Source organism: Microtus oregoni, unplaced genomic scaffold (genome assembly GCF_018167655.1).
Source record: "Microtus oregoni isolate MIOR12 unplaced genomic scaffold, Mior012 000011F_ref0000422, whole genome shotgun sequence".
In the NCBI taxonomy this organism is placed as follows: Eukaryota; Metazoa; Chordata; class Mammalia; order Rodentia; family Cricetidae; genus Microtus; species Microtus oregoni.
The window spans coordinates 50,626,800-50,641,406 of record NW_024543070.1 but is presented as its reverse complement, the minus strand read 5'-3'; the positions used below and the strand labels follow the sequence as shown (position 1 = coordinate 50,641,406).

General features: G+C 44.2%; 1 protein-coding gene across 1 annotated transcript; it reads left to right on the top strand.

The window, feature by feature from the left end:
• Positions 1–2,598: 2,598 nt before the first annotated feature.
• On the top strand, positions 2,599–13,333 carry CUNH5orf24 (chromosome unknown C5orf24 homolog). The gene is made up of 2 exons (XM_041660077.1): positions 2,599–2,956; positions 9,085–13,333. The coding sequence occupies exon 2, from the start codon at positions 9,088–9,090 to the stop codon at positions 9,652–9,654; it is 567 nt and encodes a 188-aa protein (XP_041516011.1). The 5' UTR covers positions 2,599–2,956; positions 9,085–9,087; the 3' UTR covers positions 9,655–13,333.
• Positions 13,334–14,607: the final 1,274 nt, after the last annotated feature.

The window sequence follows — 14,607 nt, the reverse complement described above, 5'->3', positions numbered from 1 at the left end:
GAGAAAAGCAGCATGGAGATTAGATCTGTGTTTTGGTATGAGGAACTTGCTTTACTCTAAAAACTTTGGTGTGACAATAAATATGCTTCTGCATGGGCTTTTGGAGTTCAGTTCATCAGAAACTGTGCATCTCCGCTGCCTCAGAGCCTGGTTACACTCTAGAGTGACCCTCTTTGATGGTCTGGTGTAACACAAAACACTGACACTTCGTCCTGAGCCAAGGGTCCTTTTGCTCTATTCAAAGGGAAACTCACTTAGAGTCAGCAACTCCAAATGCAGTGTGCCAGGATATTACTTTCAAGTGTGGCCTTCTAGTGCCAGTGGCCTAGTTTCCAACCTAAGTCCAGCTCCTAAACAAGCAGAGCCAGCGGTTCAATGCCTTCCTCTTTCACGCACAGGACTGATGGCTCCACAGTCTCGCTTCTCAGCTCTCTGACCCCCAATCCCTGCAGTCTAGCTGTCAAAGTCTAGCCACCTCATAGCTGTTTCTGGGCTGCTTGGGATTGGTAACTCCTAGTCACCTGCTTTTCCTGCAACCCCCATGGCCCACTCCGCCAGCACTCAGAAGCCGCCAGCAGACAATGCGACTGCTGAGACTAGTCTTCAGAGGTCCACACCGCTGCATAGAAGCCGTGCCAGGAAGGAAGTTTCAGAAACACGAAGGGAGTGCTGTTTGTACAGCCGAGTCATTTGTGTGCACTGGCTGTCATGGGCTGGGGAGATGTTCCTGTCTGACCAGATTGAAGACTGCTGCAGGAAGATCCAGTGTATCTGTGAGCAGGGTCATCTGGGGTGACAGTAGGCTGGTTCATCCAAGGGACATCTTGAGTTGCGGCCAAAGCAAGGCCCATTGGAGCAGCCACGAGCACCATTGCGGTAGTCCTTTCTGCCGAACAGGTAGGTGTCTTTTCGGCAACTCTGGGATTTGTGGCTGTTTTGCTTTTTTTCATTTTAAACAAATCAAAAATACCCAAACTATGTTGTTGCTGACAGCTCAGGGGTCTTTGGAGGGAGGGGCTGTTTGAGTAACAGTTCTCTAGTTTCCGAGAGGAAGATAGGTTGTTGCCTCCAAGGTGGGCTTTCTGTCACCATCCTGCTGGACAGCTTTTGTTTTTCTCCTTGGAAGCGTATGTGGGTTTGGAGTATGGGAAGACTGCTAATTAATTTCATGTTATGTATTTATGGTAAGAACTCTACCAGAATCCAGGTAACTATATAACAAAGTGACTCAGAATGAAACTGTAATCAGACCCCTTTCTGGGCCGCCAGCTCACAAATGACGACCAGAGACTTATTTATTGTGAAAGCTTGGCCTTAGCTTAGGCCTTTTCCCAACTAGCTCTTCTAACTAAAATTAGCCTGGTTTTATTAACCTATGTTCTATCATGTGGCTTGGTTACCTCTCTTCTGTGTGCGTCCTGCTTACTCCAAGTCTAGGCACACCTAGATTCATCTCTGCACCCCAATCCTGCCTGTCCTCTCTGCCTAACTATGGGTCATTCGGCTCTTTATTAAACCAATCAGAAGGTGCTTTAGGCAGAGACCCATCTTTACACTGAATGGATTCTGCAACAGAAACAGTTACAGCCAAAGTGGAATGAGGCTAGCGGCTCAGCTCTATAGTACACTCTAGAGATGCCAGGGATTTTAAACAACAAAAACCTAAGTACTATTGGGCATCCCACAAAATGCTTTTAATTATTGCATATCGTATGTCAGAAGTTCCTAATGCCATTATCATCTGAATATTCCCATGTTGTTTGAAAGTTGGGCATCTCACCCTAACCACTCAAAGAAACTGAAGGACAATGAGTCTTTTTGTTTTTCAAGATAGGGTTCTCTGTTTAGCCCTGGCCGTCCTGGAACTCACTCTGTAGACCAGGCTGGCTCCGAACTCAGAGATCCGCCTGCCTCTGCCTCAAGAATGCTGGGATTAAAGGCATGCACTGGACAATGAGTCTTTCTCACATGCGTGAGAAGTCCCTAGCACACTTGGTCAAACATTGTTTACAAACAGCGGTGAAAAGCGACTTGTGGAGCACAGCCGCAGTTACCAGCAGAGATTAGATGAGGAGAATGGGTGAACCCAGAATGCAGGGATGTTTAGTAACTCTATCTAACGGTCCAGAATGTCAGCTACTTTCCCTTGAAGGCTGGCTCTTTCCTGGGCCGGGCCACCTGTTCCAAGGTACTGCTTTGTCAGATACTACCTGCCCTCTTTGTGATTTATATATATAATCATTGTCCTTGCCTATGGAGTTTTCCAACTGTGTCTGTAAAAACTAGAAACCTCGTGGATATCAGTCCTTACTCTTCTTCTCCTGGCTACTTCTTCTTCCCCTCACTCTCCTCTTTCTTCTGCTTATTCTTCCCCCTATTCTTCTTCTTCTCCGTGCCCTTTCACTCCACTTTCTCCCCTTGCACGAAAAATAAAGAAGACGCAGAGGTAACGTATTTGAGTTAATGTTTTACCCTCAGATCCTCGGCTGCCGCAGACATCCAGTTCTGAGCCCTGAGGGGGTACTGAGGCTGGTACTCAAGGCCTCCGATAACTGACAAACCTGGTGAGTAGACGTTCTGACACCACAGGGTCGGAGTGACAAACTCCCCTTGGCGGGAGTCTAGATCAGTCCAGGCCGCGTGTCCGTCAGCGGTCCCCCACCCCGCGCACGCGCACTCTGGCCGCGGGCCAGGCGACCGGTCTCGCGATAGCGAAGCGTGCGCGTGTACGCGCGCGCGGGGCTCACGTTCCGGGGCTGTGGCGGCCTTTTCCTCCGGTGTCTCGGGCCCGCTGCAAGGACTCTTGGGAGTCGGGCGCTGGCGTGGGCCTCCCCGCCGCCGCCGGCCCTCTGCCGTGGACTGGACCGGGCCGGCCGGAGCGAGCGGAGCGGGCGGGAGCTTTCCTGCCTACGGTCGGCCCCTGGGCGCGCTGAGGGCCGGGCTCCGAGCGGCCGAGGTAGGGCGCGGGGCGGCGGCAGGCGAGGGGCCCGGCGAGCGAGGCGCGGGATGCGGCGGTGGGCGCAGGCGCCTCCTTCCTCCCAAGCGGCCGGGATCCGCGGCACTTCCGCCCGGGCGCCCGCCGGCCTCGCGGGAGGCGGAAGTCACGGCGCGGGCCCCACGGCCCGGGCTGCAGGGTGGGCGCTGGGCTGCAAACTTGTCCTCGCGCTGCGGTGATCGCCGCTTCCCAGCGCATCCCGGCCTCAAGGTGGTGAGCGCCTCGGCTCCAGTTAGGCTGCTGGCTTGGGGAACTGCCGCGGGGCACAGTTGAGGAGTGCAGAGAAGACAAAGGACACCGTTATTTTTGTTGTGTCTTAGTATCCAAACTTCCCCGGGTGAGGCCAGGAGCGGAGCAGGATCTCCAGTTATTGCCACGGCCTCTCACACACTTGTTTAGGATTATAAAATCATATGCATTTATATATAGTGGTAGCCAGATTGTAACAAAAGTCCGACAGTTATGTGATATTTGATTTTTGGAGAGCAGAATGGGGGCTTTTGAAGCTTTGCTGTATTTACAAAGCTTCATAGGTGCCTTGCAGAGTTACTAAAAATAATTTTGTTGGCCATAATGTCTGCCATATTCGAGATGCGATTGTTTCATGGAAGGACAGCAGCTTTAAAACTCCACAGTAAACCTCCAGGGAGAGTAAAACTCAGCATACCTTCAGAACTAATAATTTAGTCGCAGCCCAACTCCTCGTTGGCTCCCTTAAACTGTCAGTGAATCACTTACAAAGGTTTTTCTTCATTGGCATGTGCGTGCAAGGCCCTGGGTTCCACCACCCCCCCACACACAAACAAAACAGAAAAAACAGCTGGAGCTTTTGCTAGGCACACAATTTGTTCAGTAACTCCTAGCTTGCCTTCCACCCACATCTCAGAGGAATTCTCAGGACTTTCTTAAATGTAGCCTACATCATCTTAGTGAGCTTTGTATGGAAAGAGTACAGGTCTTGAGGAGAGGCTGGGTCCCTGCACCTAGTCAGTGCACAGCTGGAAAACCAACTCCAACTACCCACACTCACGGGTTCTCGTGCACACAAACAGCTGACCAAACATGTTGGTTAACACCTTTACACTCATCACTTGCTTGGTGAGGCAGGAGGATTGCTGTGAGTTTGAGGTCAATGAAACCAGGTCTTAAAAACTAAAAAAACAATAGAATCATTAGCAGGCAAGTTTTGGAGTAGAAAGAAGGGGACATTTTGAAGAACATGGTTAATGCTGAAATTTATTGTACATGTAAATATATATACAGATAAACATACACACACACATAAAGGTTTTCATAGTGCTGACATAGGTTGTAAGAATCTTTTTTTTGGCAGTTCCGTGTGTGAGAGAAAACTATTAACTTACTACTTTCATCTATCGCCTTCAAACTGGGAATCTCTGACGTCACCCTTCCCAGTGATAGACAGGCATGTGTGTGTCTTCATGTCTACATGTGTGTGTGCTAGTATGGCCAGAAGTCGATGCCAAGGGTCTTCTTGAGGGATGCACTCTGTCTTATTTTTGAGACAAGATCTCCCACCAAACTTGAACCTGGAGCTTCCAGATTTGGCCACCCAGTGGGTTGTAGGGATCTGGTGGCAATCTACTACCTCCCCATGGGGGTTCCCATCACAGGGTGCTGTGCTTGTCACCTTTGTGTGTGCTGGGGATCCGAACAAGCCCAGGCGCTGTGCTTAGACAGCAGCTGGCCCTTTACCAACAGCCGAGCCACTGCTGAGGTTCTTTTTCAGGAAGGGTCATTTGTTATGTAGCTTTGACTGTCCTTGAGTTTGCCGGTAGATCAGGCTACCCTTGGAACCTTTTGAGATTTGGTGGCCTCTCCCTCAGAATAAAGGCTTGTGTCACCACACCCGGCTCCGGTTTCTTTTTGTGACAGCTTTCTAAATAATGACTGAAGAGGGTTCAGTTTTCTTACAGGTGTGTGTGTTTCTCCTTGAGTTTAGTAGACGCTAGTCCAAATTCATTGGCTACAAACAGCTCTTGAGATTCCTACTTAATTCATATATGTATGTATGTATATATGATGCATCTCAGATGCATTTATTAATGCCCCTTCACAAACAGCACTTAGATAAGTGTACGGCAGTGTTCCAAGTTTCCAGCTAATACAGTTTGCTTATGTTTGCAGGCCGACAGGTTCATCTTCAGTGAATTCTGGAGTTGGTTAAAGAGGTTCATGAGCAGAACTGGAGTCTTTCCAAGCTTGACTTCTTTTCTTTGCACTACTGCTTTTGTAAACAATGAAGGTCATTAGCCCTATTCCTACCCAAATTTCCTGATGAATCTGGGCATAGTGGGGCGTCCCGGGGACCTAGACATTTAGTATATAGCTTGGAGAGAGAATATGATTGTTTCAAGAAGTACAGTACTAGCTTTTCTTCCATTTGGATAATTCATATTTCTAACAGGAAGATTTTTGTGGATATTTATGAAGTTAAGGGCTAAAGAGATACTTTTTCTTTTTTGGTGTGATGAGGGGTTGAACCCAGGGATCAGCACATGAACTACATCCTACCCCAGAGGTGAATGTGCTAGACTGATGCCTGTTAGGGCAATATCTGGGGTAAATTTTGGGGGAAAGCTGTATTCCTGTCAGCCATTGGGATGCTGCTGAACACCTTCAGTATTCTATACGTGAACTGTTGACTCTATTCAGAATAGCTGAATTCCTATTTTGGCTTTGCATTCTCCTAAAGAATATCTCTAATAGTTCACTTAAAGTCAATTACCATGTCTTAAAAAAGAAAAAAAAAGGTTCATGTGTGTGTGTATGTGTGTGTCTGTCTGTCTGTGTGCACACACATGTATCTGTATGTAGCTATTTGTGTTGATGCAGAGACCAGGGTGTTGAGTGTCCTGTCACTCTTTTTTTTTTTTTTTTTTTTGAGGCAGGGTGTCTCACTGAACCTGGGCTTTTGTTTTCTCAGTTATGCTGGAAGCCAGAAAGCTCCACTGCTGGCAGCAGGCTGGGGTTGTAGACAAGACTAGTCTGTAGATAGGTGCTGATGGCCAAACTCTAGTCCTTGCAGCTGTGCAGCAGCAGTACTGTTGCTGTTGAGCCATTCTCTAGCCCTGTTCCCATTTCCTTAGCAGCATGCCCTGAGGATTGTGTGCAAAGGCCTGGCCCAGAGAAAATGCTCAGAAGCTAACTTGAGGCTAATGTGTTTAAACTTAGCTTGATGGTCTCTATTTCTGATCTGAAATAGAATTGTAGCTAGTGAAGTAAAGGTTAATAGTTAGCTCATATTCGGAAAGTGACTAAAAATTACTCCTTTTAGGGGCTGGAAAGATGGCTCAATGGTTGATAGCACTAGCAGCTTTTCCAGAGGACCTGCACTCAATTCCCAGCAACCACACTGTGGCTTACAGCCTTCTGTAATGAGCTCTGGCACCCTCTTCTGGCCTGCACACATACATGCAGGCAGAACACTGTATATAATAAATAAATCTTTTTAAAAATTACTTCTTTTGCCGGGCTGTGGTGGCGCACGCCTTTAATCCCAGCACTCGGGAGGCAGAGGCAGGTGGATCTCTGTGAGTTTGAGGCCAGCCTGGTCTACAAGAGCTAGTTCCAGGACAGGCACCAAAAAGCTATGGAGAAACCCTGTCTCGAAAATCCAAAAAAAGAAAAATTACTTCTTTTAATACTTTGTTTTGCTTTGACTTCTTTCATAATTTCAAGTCTGTGTTGGTTGCTCTGACCATAAGTGAGTGACTTCTCAGTGTATGTTTTTACTTCATTATTGAGCCTTTAAACCACTTGGGCAGCAACCCTGTTGATTCTCAGCAAATACTTAGTTCAGGAGCGTGTGCGTCTGTGGCCCATGTCCTATTTTCTTGTGCAGAATTCTATGAGCTCAGTAAGTTCCTTGTTTGAGATCTCTGGGAGTAGTTGCAGTTGTATGTGCGTGAAGGACATTTCAGGAGGACCTTAGTCTGAACTGGAGTGCATGGCTTTGTCTTTCTTTGTCATAGTGCTGCAGCCTCAAAGTCAGTGCTCATGTGAGATACAGCCTTATGTAGAAAGAGAATCATAGCAGGGTCTTCAGACAAAACAGTGACTTTTGTCTTGTTTAGGGCTCCTGTAAGCCAAGAAGACGGCATACCCTGTATGTGATCTGTTTGACACAGCTTTTGTCTTCAGAGTAGATGGTATTTGACTGTTATCCATATTTTTGTTGTTTAAGTCTTCACTGTTTGTGTATGTGCTCATCTGTTTTAGCTAATAGAAACCTTCGTTAATTCTGTGTTGATACTGCCTTTGTTTGGATAGAGGCCATTGGAAGGGATTCTGTGCTGGGCCAAGACATTGTGTTCCTTGCTGGCACTATCTGACTTTTGAAAAGTGTAACACACACTCGGGGTTCTGCATAAATAATAGATGACCGTAATGACTGAGTATCCATCCTGTGGAAATTGATCGGGTTAAGAGTATACACGTGAGAGTGTACTATAAGATTCAACGGCACATTCTAAGGCTAGGCATGGAAAATCATTTTAATAAGAGTTCTGGGTCCTTATTTTCGTTTACTTATTTAAAATCTGTTTACAATGTATAGTGTTCTGCCTGCATCGATGCCTGCAAAAGTATAAGAGGGCACCAGATCGCATAGATGGTTGTGAGCCACCATGTATTTGCTGGGAATTGAACTCAGGACCTCTGGAAGGGCAACCAGTGCTTTTAACCACTGAGCCATCTCTCCAGCCCTTGTTTAAATTTTAAACGTGTGTGTGCGTGTGCGCGTGCACGTGCGTGTGGTTGTGTCAGAGGACCGCTTGTGGAAATTGACTCTCCTACCTTTTGGGTCATTGAAATTGAACTTAGAACATCAGGCTTGGTGGCAAGTGCCTTTACCTGCTGAGCCATCTCTTTGACCCTTGTTCTGTTTTTTTACTATTCTTTTTCTAGAGTTTAATAACTTAAAAGGGAAAATAAAAGCCTATAAAATACTCATTTTTCTACTTCAGCTTTAACCAGACTATAGGTATTAAATTAGTGCTTTGAGTTATTTTTTTAAAAAATTTAGATTTTTGGGCTGGAGAGATGGCTCAGCCGTTAAAGGCTAGGCTCACAACCAAAAATATAAAAATTTAGATTTTTAAGAAATTTTATGTGTCTGGGTGATGGCGCACTCCTTTAATCCCAGCACTTGGGAGGCAGAGACAGGCAGAGGTCTCCATGAGCTTGAGTCTAGCCTGGTCTACAGAGAGTGTTCTAGGACAACCAGGGTTACACAAAAATAAAACCCTATCTCAAAAAATTAAAAAAAAAACAGACAAATTTATGTGTATGACTGTGTGGCCCACATGTGTGTATGTTTACCATGCAGATGACCATGAGGTCAGAAGAAGGTATCAGTCCCCTGGAACTGGAGTTGTGGATACTGTCAGCCACCATATGGGTGCTGGGACCTGAACTAGGGCTCACTGCAAGATCAGCAAGTTTTCTGTTAATTGCTGAGCCATTTTCCAACCTCTAATTGAGTGATCTTATGGCATCTCTGTTCTTACCTGTAATTGAGAAACCCAGGACTCTAATGCTGTTTGTTTTGTGACTTTTTGCGGGGAGACATGGACAGCATTCTCTGTTTACCCTAGACAGGGCACCAACGAAGAATTCCAAGCAAGGCTAGCTTAGTGAGTCAGTTTATTAGGTTGTGGTCAGATGTATGGATAACAAAGGCAGCTGTATCCCTGAACAGACTTCGCAGCATGGTCACAACTCCTGTCCACTGGAGAGGCTTTCTCTCCCTAACTTCTTTCTTGCTTTTATAAACTTGCAGGGTGAGGGAGAGTGAATCTCCTAACTTTTTGGAGCTTTCTGATCCTTGTACATTTCACTTACTTATTGAATCTTCTGGGTCTCTATCCTCTGGGAAGAAATGTTTTGGTTGGGTGGGGGTTGTGGGATTGTCATGGAACACTGCTCATGTGTGTTTGTTTAAGTGTTTTGGAGTCTACCCTATTGTCCTAATTTCAGGTAGTCTTCATAGTTGTTAAAGATGGTTTTTCCACCGGATGCTGTCATACAGATAGATATTTATATGCATTTGTCTTTATTTTTGGTAGAAAATGATGCATCCTGTCGCCGCCAGTAATCCAGCGTTCTGTGGGCCTGGCAAGCCTTCCTGCCTCAATGAAGATGCCATGAGAGCTGCTGATCAGTTTGATATATATTCATCCCAGCAAAGCAAGTACGGCCACACAGTCAGCCACAAACCAATGGTTTGTCAGAGGCAAGACCCATTAAATGACACACACTTGCAGCCTACCAGTGGCAGAAACATAGAGATAAAAGATGAACTAAAGAAAAAGAAAAACCTCAATCGATCTGGTAAGCGCGGCCGGCCTTCAGGAACCACCAAGTCAGCAGGATACCGGACCAGCACGGGCAGACCCCTGGGAACTACCAAAGCAGCTGGATTTAAGACGAGTCCAGGCAGACCTTTGGGTACAACCAAAGCTGCAGGGTACAAGGTCAGCCCAGGGAGACCTCCAGGTAGCATTAAAGCTCTGTCCCGACTTGCAGATCTTGGTTATGGCTGTGGTACTGCTGCCTTCCCTTACCCTATGATGCATAGCAGAGCAGTTCATGGGGTTCAGGACACCAGTGGTGAAGTGAAGCCACCCAGTGAGTGAGCGAGGCAGGAGAGCGTGTGCTAGGAGCAGACTGAGCCCCAAAGCTTCTTGCTTTACTCTGACTTCCCACCTGGACTTCCCAGTCTCGTTTTTCTGTTTGATCTCCCTCACTCCCCACTTGATTTTCATTTCTTTCGTTTTTGCTCAGAAGCTGCCACTAGTTGGGCAGGAGTAGTGCGTTGTACCTGTAGTGTCCAAGGTTCAGACAGCGCTCAGCTAAGTCCTTGCTTTCCCTTTGGGCCATTCTTAGTGGACGCGTCACAGGCCAACGAACTGCCACGGTTGACTTTGAGTTGTGAGTAAACCTGTGTGTAAGGTTTACCCGAGGCTTCTAACTGACAGGGTGGAACAGCAACTAGGAGCAGATCAAAGGGCGTGCCTGTGTGAGTTTAGAACGTCCTTGAAGTAAGACACAGCTCTTTGGATGCTTGGGAATTTAAAACACAGCTTCTTATTTATTGATTCACATGACATTAGATGATCATGATTTCTAAAACATTGTCTGATACTTGCCTTGCAGAGATTATAGTTACAGGCTATATGTTTTTCAGTTGCTTAAGAGCATATACACCATACACTACGAATAATTCATTCTTACAGCAAAATGCTTAAATACTTCATAAGCCTGCACATTATATTTAATATACAAGAAAGAGAAACCTTAAGGTCTGCATGTAACTATAATCATTCTATTTTGTCTTTCATATACTTAGTGAGTTTCAAAATATATTTAAAAACATTTATTACTAGTGCTCATTTAGAATGGTTTTTTAGTTTTTCTGAGTAATTGTTATTATATTGCATTAGTACTTAACTGTATCTTCAGGTTTATATCTACCAAAGGACACAAATTGAGTGGTAGACTGCAGAACTGGTCTAAGAAAGCAGTTTCCTGCCTATATTAAGACCCAAATACCAAGAAATAGAAGAACTCAGTATGCATGAACCCTGTAAAATGAGCGCTGATTAGGTTAAAAATGGCATTGTGGCTCCAGGAAGACTGCTTTTCCAAAAGAAATCTCTTTTCCCTAGCGAGGCTTGCTTTCAAAGTAATATAGAAAAGAGAAAAATACTGGGCACAAAGGTATAGTTACAGAGGGAAATCTTCCTTTCTGTTAAATTTTATTTATTTTGAGTTTTACATAAAATATTATGAACTTTAGAATTGAAAAGCTTCACTGGGCAGAGGTGGCGCACACCTTTAATTCCAGCACGTGGGAGGCAGAGGCAGGCGGATCTCTGAGTTTGAGAGATTTGCATAGTGATTTCCAGGGCAGCCAGCTCTAAGTAGAAATCCTCTCTTAACAAACAGAACAAAAAACAAAATTACTTTTTTTAACTTGCATTTCAAAATGCCTTTGATATTAAAATGTAGATTAAAGACTCAAAAACTTTAAAAATAATCAAAAGTATAAAAGGACACATACCCATTGGTTAGGCTTGCTCTCAGACTATGTAAACTGACTTTATGTAAATGCTATGGTTTAGACCTTTCAGGAGACAAGCAGCAAACCTCAGGTGCCCCTAGGGATAGCTGACACCCAGCTGGGCTTCTGCTCGGACAACGAGAGATGTTGCATTGCTTGGGGGATCAGTGACCTCAACAGGACCAGCTTTGCACAAATAGGGAACCGTGGACAATGCTGGGTGACTGCACACCAGTGCTATCATTCGGGCAGCTCAGTTGCTTCAAGTGTTTCTTCTTGCAGAAACCTAGAACATAAAATTTGTAATAACTTACTCAGAACAGTGTAACTTCTGACACGCACAAATACTTGCATCTTCATTGTGTGTTCATCTGGTCCCTTGAGTACCCATCACTTAGCTATTTCTGAGGATGTTCAGCAGTTGACTGCTTAGAAACCCTTGCACGGCCAGTTCCTGAAGATGGCTGCAGTATTCTGTGGAATACTGTGCCCCACTGTCAAGGATTGGGCGCATATTACGTGTCATAGTAAGTCCACTAACATCCCTCCAGTTTGGTTTCATTCCTGCTTTTATACCCGTTTATTTGTTTCTTTGCTGTTCCATACCTGTTCCCTTCCCCCACTCCCCAGTACATCTACTCAGTGGTGCTGTGCTGTGTGTCAGAAGACACAGTGGGTGTATTATTGTGTAATGAAATGGGACATCGGTTTAAGGAGAGGTGTTCATAACAGTGTTATATAGGGAGCTCTAGCCCAGGAAGGGGGGATGCGTGGCTACAGCTGTGGATGGGTAGCATCACTTAGAAAACTGAATTTACTGTTCCTGTGAGCCGTTCCCTGGAGTATTAAGTGTGAGCGCTGGTGAACATCTGATTCTACTCACTGCTCTCCTTGTGGACAGTTTACTAGTGCCATGCTGGAGAGACAGATGACATGAATGAAGTCTTCACATTTAAAATATTTGCTTCTACATGATCTAAAGACTGCGTTCTGCATCTTCTGTAACATGGTCTTTTGTCATGACAGACACTGAAATAGCATGTTAAACAGTTGCCTAGATGTCAGTGTATTCAGTTGGAAGAACTGCCCCCCCTGTATAATTGTTCCTTAAAAGGTAAATTGCTAATTTTATACACGTGATTCTATTCTTCATAAAATAGGTTTCACTATCTATATTAAAACTGTTTATCAGAAAATGATCTACTATGCCAGTAAGTTGTTTTACTTTTTCTTAAAGGGTATTTTAACACGCCTTATTTATTATTGTTATATAACAAGGAGTCAATCAGATGAAAATTTCATTTTCCACAGGTATTCCCTTGCCTAACTAATCTTTAGTATGGGGTGATTTTGATACTATCTTTGGAGTTTTGCATTGGATATTAAAAAATATATTGGCACAATATATTAAAAAATGGTAATTGGTTTAATTTTTAATATTTGAGAGCATTTTTTAAAATCAGTGTTGAAATCAGACTAATCTTTGTATTTTTAATTTAAAAAGAAACATCTGTCAACGTGGTATTTATTCATTCTAAACTGCTGTTTGTGTGAATTTACATATATATTTTCATGAAATACGAATACTGAATTTCTTTGAGGTAAAATCTGGATCCATTTAATATGAGGTTAAGGGTGCTTCATCCAGTGTAAGAATGACCACAATGTGTTTAGATAGTGAGCTTCTTTATACTTTAAGAAGCTTTAAAAGAGCAGTTCAGGGTTGTTGATAACTTCTCTGTCAGTTCCTTGGCTATATGCAGTAAGCTTTTATAATCCGTCACAGTAATAAATTCACAACAGTCTTAGGCATAAAAAGTCTGGATGCCCTTTTGCTCTGTCTGTTATAATGTCATTGACTTTGCTCAAACTCTAAGATGTATCTTAATCCTTTGCTTTCTCCCTTTTCCTTCCAAGTAGACAGATCTGTGTTCTCACATACAGTGTATTTAAGTTTTTGAGAATCCTGTAGCAAGTCAATTGTGTGATTTAATCAGGCCACTCTGATTCTTTGATTCACAATTTCCTTTTTCCACAGACAATTATGAAGCAAATAATTACCATTTAACTGATAATAAGCACGTTGTCTTCTGCTGTAAAAAGTCCGAATAGATACTGTGTATGTTTAATGTCCATGAACTTGAGCTACTCGTGTGCAATTATGTGTATGGGAATGGAGTAGTGTTCATGATTTGTATCTGCAACATCATATGGATGTATATTTATTAATAAAGTCATCACTTTAAAACCAACTGTTTACTGCTTTATTTTTTTCATTAATTTATTTTGTATTTGGCGGAAGGGGATCATGTGCATGCCACATTGTGCACATGGAGTCAGAAGACAACCTTTGGGAGTTGGTTCTCTCCACTCAGGTGGTCAGGCTTTGTGGTACCTGATGTGGGATTCCCCTCTGTATGCTGTGATTACCAGTGGTGAATAAAGAAACTGCCTTGGCATTTGATAGGGCAGAACTTGATACGGTAGGTGGCGAAAACTAAACAATGCTGGAAGAAAGGAGGCAGAGTCAGAAGCCATGTAGCCCCCTGCCAGAGATGGATGCAGGACGGAACTTTACCCGGTAGGCCACAGCCACAGGGCGATAAATAGATTAATAGAGATGGGTTAGTTTAAGATATGAATTAGCCGGAAATATGCTTAAGCTATTGGCCAAACAGTATTGCAAATAATACAGTTTCTGTGTGATTATTTTGGGGCTGAGCAGCCCGGAACTAACTAGCGGCCTTTCCTTTCAACAGGCACCAGTGGTACTTGGCCCACTGCGCCTTCTCTCCCACTGCTTGGTTTCTTAGCACAGTAGAGAAGCCGTACGTGCTAAACTTTGATTTGTTGGTAGTGTGTGTGTGTATATATATATATAGAGAGAGCGCTCTAATCTGCCTTTCTTTACTCATTTTTTTATATATAGTATATATTTGTTGAAAGGTTCCTGTACCCCAGTAGGCTCTGCTGACACAGCCAATCAGACTGAGCTGAATTAAGAATTAATAAATCCAGGTTTAATCTGAGCAAAGCATTCCTGGGTGGCCCCAAGGGATGAAGAGAAACCCATGATAGAAAGCCATATGGCAGGTTGAGGGGCCTCGTTTTAAACAACCTGGATGCATGGTTCTGGGCTTCTCCAGCGAAGGAGCCAGCCGAGAGAGAACACGCTTCCTGTCTGTGCTTATTGTACTTCAGACCACACCCTAATAGACCGGTACTTCAAAAACTATTGGCTGAATAACTCCCACAACGGGGCTTTCTCGGGCAGGGTCTGGAAGGGCAGCTTCAGGGAGCTGCTACTTGGCATGCTTGAAGATGGGGTCTGGAATGCCCCCCACCCAAGCTGGAGATTCCAAACATTGTATTTCATTGGGTTTCCATTATTGGGGCTAGAGAGAGAGAGCTCGGTGGTTAAAAACAATTACTGTTCATTAAAAAAATATAATTTGGTTTTTCTTTTTTTTTAATTTATTTATTTATTAAAGATTTCTATCTATTCCCCGCCACCGCCTCCCATTTC